The 18,050-nt window shown below is 51.4% G+C and overlaps 2 protein-coding genes across 2 annotated transcripts in view; both read left to right on the plus strand.

The window, feature by feature from the left end:
• Positions 1-347: 347 nt before the first annotated feature.
• PPY (pancreatic polypeptide) lies at positions 348-998 on the plus strand. The gene is made up of 3 exons (XM_065910889.1): positions 348-538; positions 747-818; positions 974-998. The coding sequence occupies exons 1-3, from the start codon at positions 348-350 to the stop codon at positions 996-998; spliced, it is 288 nt and encodes a 95-aa protein (XP_065766961.1).
• A 3,756-nt stretch (positions 999-4,754) lies between these two features.
• Positions 4,755-18,050, plus strand: part of MPP2 (MAGUK p55 scaffold protein 2) — a 43,935-nt gene continuing 30,639 nt past the window's right edge. The window contains exon 1 of the mRNA XM_065910645.1: positions 4,755-4,854. The gene's annotated coding sequence lies outside the window, so the exon portion shown is untranslated. The remainder of the gene's footprint in view (positions 4,855-18,050) is intronic.

The following is an 18,050-nucleotide window of genomic DNA, read 5'->3' on the forward strand; positions in this document are numbered from 1 at the left end:
GCTGGGGAAAGTGGGGTGGAAGGACAGCACACCCACAGCTGCCTCTTCAGAGCCATCAGGCCCCGAGTGTCCGGAGTCCTGGGTCTCCTACCCAAGACCCAACTCCCCGATTCTCTGCTACACTTTTCTGCCTTGCCTAGGCCCTAGCTAAGCTCCAGCTGCTGTGCTTCTCTCAAGAGGGGGCTGGTGAGCTCTCCAGGGCAGGGTCTAGGAGGTGGGGTGGTCAGCTCCCAGTAGCCCTTTGCTCTGCCCCTTCGTCTCCAGGCTTGGAGAAATGGGTGATGGGCTGCGGAGGGGGGCGGGGTGGGCTCTGTGTTCCCTCTATCTCCCTGATCCTGGCTTCTCAGATGGCCGCCGCGCACCGCTGCCTCTTCCTGCTCCTCCTGTCCACGTGCGTGGCTCTGTTGCTGCCGCCACCCTTGGGTGCCCTGGGGGCCCCGCTGGAGCCAGAGTATCCGGGGGACAATGCCACAGCAGAGCAGATGGCCCAGTATGCGGCTGAGCTCCGCAGATACATCAACAGGCTGACCAGGCCCAGGTGAGTGTGAGACGGGCAGAGAGGCCCCAGCCGAGGCCCCATTCAAGACCCCAGGCCCAGCCCCTTCCATGTTCTTTGGGAGCAGAGCATCTCTATGGTCTAGCCGGGGCCCCTGTACCCCGGGCAGGATGGTGCCCAGGGGTAGGCATGAGGCAGGTGAACTGGTACCTGGGCATAGCGCTGGCCCCGGCTGTCTCTCCCTTCCCAGGTATGGGAAAAGAAACAAAGAAGGCACGCTGGACTTCTTGGAGTGTGGGTCTCCCCACTCAGCAGTCCCCAGGTGGGTTTTGTTCTCTGTCCTGTGTGCCCAGATGCCTGGGGCAGGAAATGTGGGTGTGTAGGATGGGAGAGAACAGGCACCTAGGGCTGGCCTGAGGTCTCCTGAGGGCACAAGGACTACCCACTCACACTGCCGTGTTTGCCCTCTTCTTGCAGGGAGATCGGTACAATGGACTCATAACGCCACTTCCTGCTCCTCCAACTCCAGGGCGAGGCTGGCCCAGGTCTCCCATCTGCACCCTTGGCTCTGGCTGTAGCTTGCTCCCTGCTCCCATACTGGCTAAATAAAGCACATCAAAGTTCTTGGCCTCACTCTCTCTGTGTCTCCGCAGACCCCTGGTTGGGACAGGAGCAGGCCAAATGCACAGGAAGAAAGGGACAGGCAGACAGAAGGGAACCGAGGGCGTTACGACTGATCCAGAATGTCTGGAAGGTCATTCGGGCCATGGAGTTCATCCTGTCCCCTTCAGAGAGGGGCAAGTTGTGGCCCAGGGGGAGAAGGGGACTCCCCCAAGGTCATTCAGCAAGTCAGTGAATCTTCAGCCGTCCCATTTCAGCACCTCTAGAGCCTCCTGATCACTGGCTTGATGGCAGCCCTGCCCCCAAATGGATCCCCACCAATGTTTTCTTATAGCCTAGGCTATAACTAGCCTAGGTGAAGTGCTAGTTTGTACTAGAGGCGAGAGCCCAGCCCAGAGGAACGACTGGGGTGAAGACAGTCATGGTTTACATTGGTGGCATTGGAGTTGCCCTCTTTGGGGCCGTGAGAGGTGGCTCACTCCATGATGGGCTGAAGTGGGGCCCCTCACAGGCACAGCACATAGCAGAGGCATGGCCAGAAGAGGGCGACAGAGATGGGGAGGAGTCTGGAGATAGTGTCAAGTGAAATTGTTGGGAAAATGAGCTTCTGTGTGCCAGGGCTATTTAACCCTCTCAACAACTCTGTGAGGGGAGAGATACTGTTATTCTCACTCTACAGAGGAGGAAACCGGGCTCAGAGAGGTTCAGCATTTTGTCCAAGGCCTGGCAGCAGATGGTAATCCAATACAGGGACACAGCATCGACTTTAGAGTCAGATGAACCTGGGTTTGAATCCCGGATCGGCCATATTCCTCTGTGTGCACCATAACCTCTCTGAGCCTCAGGTTCCTCATCTGTAAAATGGGAAGAATGATAGGGTTGCAGTGAGCAGGACATGAAATGATGCATGTGAAGTTTTTAGCATGGCCCTTAACCCAGGAAAGCTCTCAGCAGACCAGAGCTTCTGAGGGGCAGACTTGCAGCCAAGCAGCTGTTTCCATGAAGTGTGGCAGAAGGACATGAACAGAGGGATGACTGGTCTTCAAACAAACGCAGCTTCAGCTTATGGAAGAGGTTAGGGTTAACTCCGTGCGTCTCCCGAAAGGGGCTCCGGAAGGCAGACTTTCCTTGACTGTAAGGAAACATCACTGAAAAACCAGAAAACTGGGAAGAACTTGCCCTGAGAGGCAGTGAACTCCGGGGCGTTTAAGGGTTCCCCAAGTCAAGTCGCAGAAGGGGAGGCTGCAGGAGGAAGCTGACATTACAGGGAGGAGGTTGGATTAGCTGAGCGATGGCCACCTCCGGGAGACCAATCTGTGGTCTGCATACTCCAGCTCAGGGAGGGCGAGAAGCCGGACCCTGCCTGGGAGACCTGGGCTGGGCAGGGGTCTTAGTGGCCTTTGCCAGTCCTCCCTCTTCTCAGGCATCTTCAGTAACGGGGGGTGGGGTGGGATGTGTGTCTATGTGTGACTGAGAGGGAGCGACCTCATCTCTCTCCTCTTTTCCTGGCCTGGGAGCACCTGTGGGTAAGGGACAGTCATGGTGGGGCTGGGAGGGAGAAGTGAGAGAATGCAAACCTTTCTGGTTCCTGGAATGCCTCCTCCTGCCTCCCTCACATGCTCTGCCTGAAGGGATGAGGCCTGTGGGTTTGGGGAATGAGGGGATCCGCTTTCCTGGGCTCAGCACCTCATACTGAACGCATAGCAATGACACCAGAGTCATGGTTTCCCTCAAGTTCTGGCTGTGCAAACGACTCCAAAGGGGACCTAGGCCCTAAAAGTCAAAGGGCTGGCAAGGATGCCACACTGGGCAAGTGCATGGCTCAGGCAAGGGGGCGTCTGGGAGGGAGGCTGGTTTCAGCAGAAGAACAGTTTGGAAGATGGAGCCGGAAGTCCCAGAATTTTCTCTGGCAGCTAAGAGGATGGGTTCTGAGTGGGGAGAGGTGTAGATACTTCCCAGAGGCAGGAATCAGGACTCTACGCAGAAGATCCCTGTGTGAGAGTTGGATGAGGATGGGGCCTCTGCCCCTACCCAGGCCTCTCTGATGGCCCCCAGCCCCAGAGGAGACAGCTTCTTAGGGACGGGCCTAGATAAGCTCCTGCTCTCCCCTTGCTCTGCTCACAGCCAGAGGGGCCGAGATGATCCCCAGAGCCAAGGCAGGACTTATGCTCTGCACACTGTGGGGGGTGGGGTGGGTGGGTGGTTTGTTTGCAGGCTGGCATCACAGCTGCACTGCTCCCTGTAGAAACTTGGGGGGGGGGGGCAGCTCCGTGTTAAATCCGGCTGGAGCCCCTCCTCTGAGGTTGCTGGGATCCACTTCTCTCACCTATGCTCTCCCTCTTGGTTGCTGTTCAGTTGCTCAGTCGTGTCCAAATCTTTGTGACCCCGTGGACTGCAGCACTGCCAGGCTTCTCTGTCCTTCACTATCTCCTGGAGTTTGCTCAAACTCATGTCCATGGAATTGGTGATGCCATCCAACCATCTCATCCTCTGTTGTCTCCTACTCCTCCTGCCCGCGATCCTTCCTAGCATCAGATACCCCATGTCCAAAGGCAAAGGAGAAGCTGCAGCAAGATGGTAGGAGCAGTGCAATCGCGTTTAAAATCAAACCCTCCTGGCTAGGGCCTCCACAGCCTTCTCCCCCACCCCGAAGTAGTGTAAGTGCCTGGGGTGGGGGAAGGTGGATGGGTTGCCTGAAGGAGGCAGGGAAGACCCCTAAACCCAGGTCTTTCCTTCCTACGGTAGGACCTTCAGGAACCTCTCTTTCCCCTCCAAGGAGAGGTCCCTTCCCGCCCAGGGTTCACAGAAGTCAAGGAAGCAACAGAGATTCCGTTTCTCTTTATTGTTCTCACTGAGGGCGGGTTGGGCAGGAGTTAGGGCCCCTCTCATAATATATAGAGGGTCGGTGGGCGGGGAGACTTGAGTTGGGCTTTGTAAGTCAAAGCCCAGCCGGGAGAAGTAAGTCCCCGGGAGTCCCCTGGATCCCTCCAGCCTCCAGGGCTTCCTTTCGCTCCCGCCCAACCTGCCCCCAGTTCCGAGGACCCCGACTGGGGCCAGCCGGGCCCAGGCTCTCCTACCTGGGGCCCTGGGAGGAGGCTGGTGGTTGGGGTTTCGCGGCGTTCGGCGGTGGGGGGTTCGTGGTTTTCCGTCCGGGGAGTTTCGTCTCGTTCGCTGGCAGAGGTTTCGTCGCATTCGCTGATAGGGGTTTCGTACTATTCCTGGGGTTGTTCGCGTCACTGGAGTTCTTGGTTTTCTTAGACTTCATGCTGAGGAACACGTCTTTTCAGAGGCCATGGGGCTACTCTGCGAGCCCAGTTCCCGGCTGCGATGAGCAGGGAGCCGGGTGGGGCAGTGGGGGCAGGTGGCGTCCGTTTCCTCCCATCCCCTTCCGTTCCCCACTTCCCACCTGCTATTGAAGAGCTTCTCCATGTACTTGTTGAATTGGCCTAAGCTGGACAGCCAACGGGCGACCCGGGGCATCAGATGCTGTTGTCCTTGCAGCTCCTCCCCCACAGCCCCGTCCGGCCCCAGAAGCACACACACCAGAGCGAGTGCGCACGCGCAGCGCAGAGCCGTAGGCTAGAGGGGGCGGGGCAGACAGAGGAGGGCGGTCACGTGACATCCAGACCCCGAGACCCGGGACGTGGACAGGTACACGAGCACCGTAAGGGACTTCCAGGTACCCAGGCCGAATGGTGCACATCTGGCCACGCACAGTGATGGACATAAAGCACCAGGTACACGGGAACCCTGGCGATGGACTGGGAGGTACACCCTGAGATGGACACACCGGGATGGTATAGAGCCATTGGCCAGCTCCGTGACCTCACTGACTTTCTGCAACTCCTTTTCGCCTCACTCCTGGGTCTCCGGCCTCCTTGCTGTTGCTCAAAAGTGTCAGACATGCCATTCACTCTGCCTGGAGGCTTCCTCCAGATATCCATATGACCAACTTCCTCCCCTCCATCTCAAAATTCGCCTTCTAAATGGACCCTACTCGGATGACCCTATTTAACATTGCAACTCATCTCTTCATCTTATTCTATTCTCCCTCTCTTGCAACTTCTAACTTACTGTATTCTATGCTTTTTTTTTCAAGTGAGTAAATCCCCAGTGGTAACCCCTCCACCAGTGTAAGCACCTGGCAGCTAAGGCGATGGGCAGCTGGGCCCTTTGCCTGTTTTGTTTACCGATGTATCACAAGCACCTAGAACAGTGCCTGACACTTAGTGTCCCGTGGGATTCTCCAGGCCAGAACACTGTTGTGGATTGCCTTTTCCTGTTCCAGGGGATCTTCCCCACCCAAGGATTGAACCGGGGTCTCCAGCACTGCAGGCGTATTCTTTACCATCTGAGCCACCAGGGAATCCCGGGTGCTCAATAGTACGTGTTAAATGAAAGATTTAACACAGTTGCATACAGGGATGATGGTCCAAGAGTCCCCATGCACAACCGACACACACAGAGACTTTTGTGCTGGCAACACTCAGACACATCCAGTGATCGACACACTATGATGCCCATATACATGCTACTTATGGCTGGAGCCTGTGAGACTGTTAACCCTCTCTTGACCAGGAACTCCCCTCCTCCCCACCACCCAAAGCAAGGACAGGCAACCCTGGCAGCTGTCCTGGCAGAGGGGGCTGCCCTGGCCTCACTCCTTCATGCCCTCAATGGCTTGAGGAGGGCCTCTGGGTGCCAGTCTCTATCCCAAGCTCCAGGAGAGCACAGCTGACAGGGACCACCGGGCATTACCATGGTGCTGGGCAGGTCCAGATCGGCACAGCAAAAGGATCTCTGCCCAGGACCTCCCTGGCTCTTTATATTCCTCGGCATCCATGCCCTCTTTCCCTCTAAGGCTCCACCCCTCCTCCTGCCCTGTGTCATAACCTGAGAGTTGGGAACAGGGAGAGGGTGGGGGTGGAAGCACATGGGCTGCCAGCTGTCCTGAGCAGGGCACAGTCCCTGCCAGAGGCCCAGGGGTGTGGGTGGCAGAGGCAGGGGCACTGGGGAGTAAGGTAATTTTGCTCCACACCTACAGATCCCAGGGAGGAACTGTCTCTGGGGTTGAAAGGGGGCAGTGCTTTTCCCAGAGGCTATTTTCAGGGATAGGAGGGCTTCCCTTGTGGCTCAGATGGTAAAGAATCAGCCTGCAATGCGGGAGACCTGGGTTCGATCCCTGGGTTGGGAAGATTCCATGGAGGAGGGCATGGCAACCCACTCCAGTATTCTTGCCTGGAGAATCCCCAAGGACAGAGGAGCCTGGTGGGCTACAGTCCATGCGGCCGCAAACAGTCAGACACGACTGAGCGACTGAGCACAGGAGGGAAGCTATGTTGAGAGGCCAGGTGCCCCTTACCATCTAGCAGCCTCCAGGATGCCTCCCTTCCCCACAGGGCTACTGTGAGGCCTCAGCGCCCCTGTTCCTGGCTTCTGGGCCTCTGGCCTGGTGGGAGGGTGCGTGGCAGTGAAGCTGAGGTTTCTGCCTTCAGGATCGCAGACCTCTCTGCTCATCCTGGAGGATTTTCTGGCCTGCTCAGCCACTTTGGAGCCCCTGCTGTGTGATCCGCAGAGCCTTCTGAAGGGTGGTAGATCTTGGCTGCCTGCCTGAAGGAGGAACTCAGGCCTTGGGTTGCCTCAGGTCACAGAGTTTTGGCTGTCTGGACCTGTCAGAGCCTCTCCAACTGCTCAGCATTGCCGCTTTTCTGGGGTAAGGTTGTGAAATATAGGCTGATGCTTTTTCATGCCCACCCTATCCCCAGAAGGGGCACAGTAGGAAGAACAGGGGCTTCTGGGTAGGAATCCGGACTTCACTACTTCCTGGCCATGTGACCGTGATCACAGGACATTATTTCCCCTGAGCCTCTGCAGCCTTGTCTGTGTGATGGCGCTGGCTGCATCTGCAGCGCAGAGCTGTTGTGAGAACTGAGTCCAATGATGCAGCTGAAGCCCTTGGACAACTCCTGGCACAAATAAGCGACTAGCCAGTGTGAGGCCCCCCACTCAGAGATATGCTCCCCCCTCTCCCCACCTCCATCTGCCTTTCTCCCTCAGGGGAAGTGGTGAGAAACTCAGTGTCAGCGTAATAGAAATTCATGGGGTGGCTCAGTACCCAAGTGAGACCAGGACTACATTTCCATGGAGCCAAGGATCTCCAGGAGAAGAAATGAGATTCCTATGATAAGATTCCACAATACAGGTGAGAGGAGAGATCGAGGAGCCAGTGTACCTCAAATCCCAACAAACAGGTTATTATTTATTCCACTTAGGCACAAGCCCAGGGCTTCCCAGGTGGCACTAGTGATAAAGAACCTGCCTGCCGATGCAGGAGACGTAAGAGGCACAGCTTCAATCCCTGGGTTGGAGAGATCCCCTGGAGGAGGGCATTGCCACCCACTCCAGTATTCTTGCCTGGAGAATCCTATGGACAGAGGGGCCTGGTGGGCTGCAGTCTATGGGGTCACAAAGAGTTGGACACAACTGAAGTGACTTGGCATGCATGCACAAGCCCAGCTCTGATACCCCGTTTCCAAAAGATCTCTAGTATGTGTCCTCTTGCAGCGCTGGCTGTGAGAACCCAGGCTGCCCTTACAGATCCCCGGGCTCCTCCTCAGGCACCCAGGGCTTCAGTCCCTCACTCTTCTGGGTTTAGTTCATTCCAGGAACCCTCAAGTTCTGGTGCTTGGTGCTCTGGTGCTCAAGGGCTGGTGCTCGGCTCCCCTCCGTCCTGAGCCAGGATAAGAGAAAATGCTCGATGGGGTGAGCAGGTTGGGGGAGGAGGCCTAAAGAACTCTGTATTGTTGTCACTAACAGTAACTCTGTGAGTATAGAGTTACATACTGATAACTGATAATCATTGCAGCAGCTCAGTGCCAGGTACCAGGAGGAGCATTCTGGTACAGCAGCTATAATTTTGATGATCCATGCAGGTGTTGTTAACTGCTTTTTGCATGTGAGGAAACAGAGAAGTTCTGAGACCTACCTAATTGGATCTGGAGGAGCAGCCCCATCTTCTTGGAAAGCTGCCCCTAGCCAGGTGCATGCCTACCTTTCCCTCCGGCCTCCAACCGTCTGCTGTCCTGAGTCCCGCTCTGTTGCCTCCCAGTTCCTTCACCCGTCTACTGCTCCTAATTCCCGTGGGGGTGCTGGTCACATTCCCTCCCGCTTCCCAGGATCCTTCCATCTGCTTGGCTGTTTCTCCCAGGGGCCTTTTCGAGTGATTGCTTCCCTGCTCCTCCAGGCAGGACACAGGCATCAGCATCAGACTGACCTGGGCTCCAAGTTTGCTATGCTGCCTGCTGACTGTATGTTCCTGGACAAGTCACTTTGCTTCTCTGAGCACGATGTCCTCAGCTATGGCCGGTACACACAGCTAGGTCATGGGGTTATTGGGAGGCAAAGCTGAGAGGAAGCTCCTCAGGCGTTAAGCTGAAAATCTGCCTATAATTCTGTGAGTCGCCCCCATACCCTTCAGAGAAATTCCCTCTTTTGCTTAAACTGGCTTGAGTTGGACTTTTGCTTGCAACCAAAGTCTTCCCTGGTGGCTCAGATGGTAAAGAATCTGCCTGCAGTCCTGGAGACCTGGGTTCCATCCCTGGGTTGGGAAGATCCAATCCCCTGGAGAAGGAAATGGCAACCCACTCCAGTATTCTTGCCTGGAGAATTCCATAAACAGAAGAGCTTGGTGGGCTACAGTCCATGGGGACGCTAAGAGTCCAACACGACTGAGCGACTAATGAACCAAACCAAAGAAAACTGAAAAACTTCCCATCACTTCCTGGATAAAGTCCAGTCTTCTTAGCATGATGTCTAAAGTCCTTCACAATTTGAACTCAACCTACTTTAAAAAAAAGAAAAAGAAAAACCTGTAAAAACTTTATAGAAGAATTTAAACACAAAAATCTGCCCATTTAAAATATACAACAGAATGCATTTTGACAAATATGTAGTCACCCCCACAGTCTAGATTCAGAACATTTCCACCACCCCAGCACGTTCCCTCTTGCTTTTCAGTTCATGGCCCCAGGCCAGCACTGATCTGATCTCCATTGATTAGTTTTGCCTATTTTATTTTAGTTTTGCCATTCATACTGTTGTTGTTCAGTTGCTAAGTTGTATCTGACTTTTTGCAGCCCCACGGGCTGCAGCACGCCAGGCCTCCCTGTCCCTAGCCATTCATATAAATGGCATCAAACAGTGTGTTCTCTTTGTGTCTGGTTTCTTTCACTCAGTATCACGTTTTTGACATTTCTCTGTAGTGTTAGGCATCTTGGCCATTTGTTCCCTTTTCTTGTTGAGTGGTACTCTTCCTTTGTGAACGGTATCACAGTTTGTTTATCTTCCCCCTGGTCTTTCAATCCACTTTCTTCAACCACATTCCCACTGTTCCTGGCTCATTGCACCTGTCTAGCCCTCTGCCTGCTGGATTCCAATGGTCTCCTAGACAGCCTTGCTCTTTCACATTCCTTCACCTTTGCTTGTGCTGCTGCTTGTCTGGGATGAGTTGTTTCTGCTCCTCTGCCTGGTAAAACACCCCTGCCCCCCTGCCCCAGGGACAATTCTGCTTTGGTGAGGCCTCCCTGGTCCCTTCCCTGCCCTGCTCTGGGCTCCTGGGGCTTCTCTTTCTGCTCTGGTGACTGTGATGGTGTTTATGGGGTCTGCTGGCAGGTGATGCCCACGTCTGGTTCTTATGCCAGCCCGAACTCCAGCAGAGGGAATGGTGCCTTAGTCATTCCCCATCCCACGGATAGGGACCAGTGCCTGGAGAACAGATGCCTGGGGTTAGTTGAGAGAACGCATGTTAACTACCTTGTCTGAGTGACAGAATATGAAAAATCAGGATGTGAGTTTCACTTCTTTGAATATTTCCAGAGTGATGAGGGAGGGCAGGGCCGGCCACCTCCCAGAAGGGGCCAAACTCGTCCGGGGAAGGATCAGAGAACCTCGGAGAGAATTGAGGGAGCCAGATCTTGAGTCTGGTTCTTCTTGCCTGAGCTTGGCAATGACATCCAAACCCTTTTGCTCAAGCCTGAGACTCCTTCCAAAGGGGGCAGGCCTAGCTCTCTCCTCACAGCCTATGGAGCTGATAGCTTCAGACTCAAATCTTTTGCCTTAAGGAATCTCTTTGATGATGTGGGTATCTGGGCTAACTCATGGGAGGCTGGCGGGGCTGCTCCCATGCCTGGGACTCAGTAGCTCAATCTTCTGGATATCCTTCCACCCTCTTTGTCTTGACCTCACTCTTAGGCCACAGGCCTTGACCTGATCTAGCTAAGCCTTTTGACTGGATCCCAAAGCAGAGATGGGGTGCAGGTGTTCTAAAAACAGTTCTTGTTTAAGCAAAGGGGAGTGGTTTGGAAAATCCCGGTCGGGAGCCCTCAGGGTCCTGCTTTAGTTCAAGAGGTCACTTAGCATTTTTTCCCCCCTGTGGCAAAAGTTTTATTACAGTGAAAAAGGGATAGAAAAAGCTTCTGACACAGACATCAGAAGGGGGCAAAGAGTGCTTTTTTACTAGCAGACAAGCTGGTAAAAAAATATTTATTTGGTTACGTCGGGTCTTAGTTGTGGCACATGGTATCTAGTTCCCTGACCAGGGATTAAACCTGGGCTACCTGCATTGGCAGCATGAAGTCTTAGCCACTGGACCACTAGGGAAGTTCCCACTTGGCATGTATATTGCACAGTGTTCATTGATAACCTGTCTGCCTGCAGGGGTTTTAGGCACTGGGGCACATCATGAAATCAGTAAGGTTCTCCTTCTAGGAACTTCAGTCCCACTCACACTCTTTTATTGGGGGATGGTGGCTCAGGCGGTAAAGAATCCACCTGCAATTCGGGAGACTGGGGTTCCATCCCTGGGTGGGGAAGATCCCCTGGAGAAGGGAATGGCTACTCACTCCAGTATTCTTGCCTAGAAAATTCCATGGACAGAGGAGCCTGGTGAGATACAATCCATGGGGTCACAGGGTCAGAGACAACTGAGCAACTATCACTTTCACTTTCAAAGATTTTATTGAGATATAATTCATATAGAATTCATCCATTTACTGAGTACAGTTCACTGGTTTCTGGTATATTCACAGAGCTGTGCAGTTGTCATCACAATCAATTTCAGAGTATTCTTTTATCACCTCCCAGAAGATACTACATGCCCTTTAGCAGTCACCTTGTATCCTTCCCAGCCCTAGACAGCCAGCCGTCAACTTTGCAAAGTTAAGTTCTTTACAACACACGTTCCTTTTTTAGCTGAAAAACATTCCATTTCATGGCTATACCACATTTTGTTTATCCATCCCTCAGTTGATACATACTTGGGTTGTTTCTACTTTTTGGCTATAATGGATGATACTGCTATATGTGGACCCAGGTTTTCATTTCTTTTGAGTCCACACCTAGGAGTGGAATTGCTGGATCATGTGGTAATTCATTGTTTAGCGTTTTGAGGAACTGCCAGACTGTTTCCCATGGGGCTGGTGTACCATCTGTTCTATGCACTCTCGCTGAGGGAGGCCTCCCCTGGGCCAGACTAGAGTGAGAACTAGTGAGCTGACTGTCATCTTTCCTGTAAGACAAAATACCAGTAATTTCCCAACCAGCGTTTAGTTTCCCAGCCTCAATTTAAGATGATATTATCTGCATTCTTGTCATTCGAATACTTAGCCTACTACTGAGGCCTCAATATGTAACCTACTTGATTTCTTAACCTGATAGCTACATTCTCTCATAAACCACCACAGACAACTGCCTCCTCCAGAACCTTCCATCTTGGGCCAATTCTCAGTCCCACGGGATGCCCAGTTCTGGCTTCACTGTCAGCGTGAGCAGTGGTGAGATGCCCACGTGCGTGACTCCTGAGGCCTGTGCAGGCAGAGGAGGGGGAGGAGCTGGGTTTTTTAAAAACATATTTATTATTTATTTTGGTTGCATTGGGTCTTCACTGCAGACTGTGGTGTGCGGGCTTGGTTGCCCAGCTGCATGTGGGATCTCAGCTCCCCCACAAACGATTTGAACCTGCATTCCCTGCATTGCAAGGCAGATTCTTAACTCCTTGACCACCAGGGAAATCCCTGGGTTGTTTTTTCTTTTTTTAATTGTATTTTATTTATTTTTTAAAAAGCTTTTTATTGTGGTAAAAGTCACATAATGTAAAACATACTATTTTAACCATATTTAACTTTACGGTTCAGTGGCACTAAATACGTTCGCATTATTGTGCAACTCTCACCATCATCTATCTCCCCAAATTTTCACCTTCCTAAACTAAAACTCTGTCCCCATTAAACACTAACTCCCCTTTCTTCTCCCTTCTCCCTTAACCCCCAGCCTCAGGGATCGACCAGTGTACTTTCTGACTCTATGAATTTGACCGTATTCTAGGTACTTTAGTACCTCGTATGTGCTGTGCTTAGTCACTCAGTCATGTCCGACTTTTTGCGACCCCATAGACTATAGCCCGCCAGGCTCCTCTGTCCATGGGATTCTCCAGGCAAGAACATTGGAGTGGATTGCCATGACTGGAATGGGTTGCCATGCCCTCCTCCATGGGATCTTCCCAACCGAGGGATTGAACCCAGGTCTCCCACATTGCAGGCAGATTCTTTACTGTCTGGGCCACCAGGAAAGCCCAGTACCTTGTATAAGTGGAATCAAACAGTATTTGTCCACATCCAGTGTGTTTTGGAATGCATTTTTAAGGTTAATTTAATATATGGAGGAGTTTGGTCCCTGGGTTGGGAAGATTCCCCTGGAGGAGGGCATGGCAACCCACTCCAGTGTTCTTGCCTGGAGAATTCCATGGATAAGAGCCTGGCTGGCTATAGTTCATGGGGTCACAAAGAGGTGGACACAACTGAAGCGACTTAGCACATAGCACAATACATGGAGGAGGAGCTGTTTTGACTGAATTTTTGCTGGCAGAGAAGTCCCTCCTGTTCTTCATCCCCAGACCCAAGAAGAGAAGGAAGACAGCTCCCTTACCGTAGTATTACAAACTAACAAATGCCTAATATGTCCCTTTCCCAGCCCCCATCTCCCATCCAAATAGGGGTGCCTCTAAGAGGAATGTTAGCTTCACATCGGACCCAGGAGAAGTGGGAAAGAATTTGGCACTGACTTAATAAAAATGCTAAATAGGCAAACAACAACGACCTACTCTAAGGTACAGGGGGCTATAGTCAATATCTGGTAATAACCTATAATGGAAAAGAGTATATTTATAACTGAATCACTTTGCGGTACCCCAGAAACTCATACAACACTGTAAATCAACTGTGAAAGTGGAGGTGTTAGTCGCTCAGTCGTGTCCGACTCTTATTGACCCCACGGACTCTAGCCTACCAGGCTCCTCTGTCCATGGAATTCTCCAGACAAGAGTACTGGAGTGGGTTGCCATTCCCTTCTTCAGGGGATCTTCCCAACCCAGGGATTGAACCCGGGTCTCTTGCGTTGCAGTCAGATTTTTTATTGTGTGAGCCACCAGGGAAACCCATACCTCAATTAAAAAAAAACAGAGTCTAATGAAACATAAAAGTACATATTCTTAAAATTCATAAAAAGAAACATCTTTTTTAACCAGTTCAACATAATTAAGATTTATACAATTTTCACACAAAGCAGGATACAAGGAAACATCTTTCATCACGCAGATATCAATCAATCATTTTTGCATGTCCCTTTGGAAGGAGGGCTTCCCTTTTGGCTCAGACAGTAAAGCATCTGCCTGCAATTTGGGAGACCTGAGTTCCATCACTGGGTTGGGATGATCCCCTGGAGAAGGGCATGGCTACTGACTCCAGTATTCTTGCGTAGAGAATTCCATGGACAGAGGAGCCTGGCGGGCTACAGTCCATGGAGTGGCAAAGAGTAGGACTTTCACTTTCAGTTTTGGAAGGAGAGGGACAGTCTTCCTGAGTGAGTTGACTCCTCTTGAGGGCATCAGCTCTGCCCCTGCTCTCAGATGCTGTGCTGGGGACAGTGAGGACCAGAGACCCTGCAGCCCCCAGCTGGGTGTGGCCAGAGACCAGTCGTGGACCTCTCTGGGCTCCTGAGTCCTTAGACACCAAACTTAAACTCCCCTCACAGGGTGGGATAAGAGAGCACGGATGGGAGCATCAGTTCTTGGTGGCCTCTTTTCTTCTCTCGGTTCTGGGGGTACATTCATCTCCCTCTCCTGAGTTCCCTCAGCTCTTGCTGCTGTCACCAGTGCCTGCCACATTCACAGCTGCCTTCCCAGAAAAGAGGCTTGGGGGTCATCTCTGCATCTAGTCACCTGGCAGTCCTCACCTGTCCACGCTGTAGCCCCAATCTCACACCCAAGGGCCTCAGGCTACATCTCCGCTGACAATCCCTGCCTTGAACCTATTCCCAGCCTTGGCTGTATCTTGGAATACCCTGGGAACTTTTCAAACTTCTTTTGTGTGACCCCGCCCCCAGAGCCTGCATGCAAGTTAGCAGAGCACCCACCTGACGTCAGGCGCTTCACTAGGGGCTGGAATTACAGCAGTTAATAAGATGAAGTCAACATCTTCAAAGAACTTTACAGTAGTAGGAATAGGTACTTAGTTAGTGGAATAATTAATATTTCAAAAAATATCTTCAAAGAACTTTACAGTAGTGGGCGGCAGTGGTGGTTTATTCGCTAAGTCTTGTCTGACTCTTGCAACCCCATGGGCTGTAGCCCACCAGGCTCCTCTGTCCATGGGATTCTCCAGGCAAGAATACTGGAGTGGGTTGCCATTTCCTTCTCTAGGGGATCTTCCTGACCCAGGAACCCCGGTCTCCTGCACTGCAGCCAGATTCTTTACCAACTGAGCTATGAGGGAATGGGAATAGGTACTTATTTAGTAGAATAATTAATATTTCAAAAAATATCTATCAAGAGGCTACTTTTTGGAAATCCCTGTTGGGAAGGTTTTTATCTCCTTGATGAGCAGAGTGGAAGGTGATCTCTTGAGATACATGGATGGATGGAGTCGGAAGGGATTTTAGTTAACTAATCCTCCCATTTTACAGATGAAAAAACCAAGGCCAAATGGCCATGTTTTCTGTGCAGGAGGTGGATGGTGTTCTCCAAAAACTAGAAGACTCTTGCAGTATGGTATCCCTGCCAGGTGCTCCCAAGAGCTGTTAATCCTTTCTCAATCCAGTATCTGATGCCAAGTTAATAAAAGATTTAAGGCGCATTAGTATTGTAATCAAGTTTAGATAAATTAAAGATTAGATTAAGCTATGATGAATAACAGCTAAGGATTAGCAAGGAAGATTACAGTTGCTTTTAAGTATTTATTTCTTTTAAGGCTGATAATTATATGAGTGATCTTAAACTAAGTCCAATTTAAATGTAATTTAAGTTCAGCTCTTTTTGTGACTTACCATGTTTTTGGAAATTGAAGAATAACTGGTGAGAAACCAAGCAAATCTCTTTACTAACCAAACCTACTAAGCCTGGCTCTGCCACTTGCTTGCTGGGTGACCTTGGGCAAGTCACTGAACTTCTCTGGCTTTCAGTTTCTTCATTTGTAAAAGGAAGCTAATAATAGTAGCTATGAAGTGAGGAGCAGCATGCATACAGCAGAGCCACGTTGACCTGGGGTCAAATCCCAGCTCTACCACTTAGCAACGTAATGCCTTTGGGCAAATTGCTTAACCTCTCTGTGTGCAGTTTCTTCATCTGTAAAATGGGGTGATGGTATCCCCCACCTCGGTATGTAATTATGAGGATCAAAGAAATGAACACATGTGAAGAGACAGGAATTGTGCCTGGCAGCGTGCTTACAAATAGTGGCTCTGGCAGGGATGATGTTTAGAGCACAGAGTATCAGCTCACAATTGCAAGATAAAATTTTGAATTATGAGCAAGCTTTCTGAAAATCGAAGAATGCAGATCTAACCAGTGGGGTGAAATGTGAGGAGGCAGGTACGTCAGACTCAGAGGAAAGAAAAGATCTCCCTCATTTCTCCTAAACTCGGCCTCCTTTCATTCCTTCATCTTTGACCCTCCCACCTTCCTGCCTTGTCCAGGGTCTGCAGGGGCACGCCGAGGCCCAGTTGGCATGTGGGAGTCTCCAGCAATGGACACTGGGTTACTGGGGTAGATAGCAGGACTTCCTCCCATGCCCAGAGCCTGCACTGCCTTTTGTGAAGTGAAACTGAAAGTCGATCAGTTGTGTCTGACTCTTTGCGACCCCATGGACTATACAGTCCATGGAATTCTTCAGGCCAGAATACTGGAGTGGGTAGCCTTTCCCTTCTCCAGGGGATCTTCCCAACCCAGGGATCGAACCCAAGTCTCCCACGTTGCAGATGGATGCTTTTACCATCTGAGCCACCAGGGAAGCCTTTTGTGAGCTCATCCCTACTCTGTCGATGGACTGCTTATGCCTGGTCCCCTTACATGGTGCCTGAAGCAAAGCTCTTGCCACCTCGGTTGGGCGCTGGAAAGAGGATAAGTGTGGTGGGTGGCACAGTTAGGACTAGGCAAGATGCCACTAACAGGTGGGCAGGAAGGAAGAGGACATGCTGTCTGTATCAGATACCTGGGGCTCCAGAAGCCCTGGGGGGACCACCGTCTTCCCCAGGAGGACCTGAGGTCAGTTATGGGCACATCAGACAGCCAGAGATAGAGACTAACCACCCACTTCTCAGCTGGCGCCTAGTGCGAGCCTGCTCAGACCTGCTCCCAGGAAGGAACCGCAGTTATAGGGCGTTTTCTGTCTGCCTGGTACCGTGGCATCCACTCCGTGCCCTCTCCCAAGGTGGAGGCTGTTATCCCCATTGTCCAGATGAGGAAACTGAGGCTCAGAGAGGTTATGTAACTGACCTAGGACACATACACCACATGGCAGAGCCAGGATTTCAACGCAGAGCTCTCTAGTTCCAGAACATCCCACCCCGTGGGGTTGTGGCAGAGTAAAGCAAGGAGGCAGGGCAAAGTGCAAATGTTGGACCAGGGGTGGGGTCGGGGGAGGAGGGCAATGCAGCGGCTTCTGGGAGAAGTTTTGGACCTCTAGACTGGTATCTGATGTGGGGGCAGGGCCGGTTGCTGTGTGGCTGACGGGTGATTGATGATGGTGGAGGGGGTTTCAGGCTGTCTGAGGCCCTGATGCGAGTCAGGGCCCAGAACACTTGGTTCTCCAGGGAGAATTTGGTTTGATCCTGGAGGGGGGGCCACAGCTAGCTGTCCAGATGCCCTGTTGAGGCTTGGGTTATGTTAGTGCTGAAGTTGGTATCTGACTCCGTATCAGTGAAGCTGGCACCCTATCTGGAACAGAATAAGACCATCCTTTCTCATAGAAATTTGGTTTTCTTTAGAAATTTGGTTTCCGAAGTGGGGGGTGCACCTGTGCACCTATGGGTGCATCAGATGATCCTTTAGGGTGTGGTAAGAAAATACTGGAACTTCTATTTATAGTTTAAAAATAATCGTTAGAATTTTTGAGTGTGATTTTTAATATATATATTAATAGTTCAGTAGCATGCATATAATAATATATAAATATAAGTATGCTTACAGTGATGGTTCTAAACTTTTTTGTTTTAACTGAGAGATACAGACAGTAGAAAAGGCTTCTAAAACAAGACTGGTGAATTTCTGCGGTAGTGGGCTAAGGTATCGGAGCGGGTGGGTGTAGAAAGAGACTCGGGGTAACTGTTGGCGGCCCCTGCTGGTCATCACCGGAAGTGCAACATCACTCAATATAGGCTCTTTTAGGGCTTCCCTGATAGCTCAGCCCGTAAAGAATCCGCCTGCAGTGCGGGAGACCTGGCTTCGATCCCTGGGTTGGGAAGATCCCCTGGAGACGGAAAAGGCTACCCTCTCCAGTATTCTGGCCTGGAGAATTCCATGGACTAGAATCGGACACGACAGAGGGACTTACTTCACTTCACTTCACTTCTGCTGAAAATTTAGAACAGCCGCTCCTAGTTTTATCTC

The sequence above is a fragment of the Muntiacus reevesi genome, chromosome 18, assembly GCF_963930625.1.
Source record: "Muntiacus reevesi chromosome 18, mMunRee1.1, whole genome shotgun sequence".
Taxonomy (NCBI): Eukaryota; Metazoa; Chordata; class Mammalia; order Artiodactyla; family Cervidae; genus Muntiacus; species Muntiacus reevesi.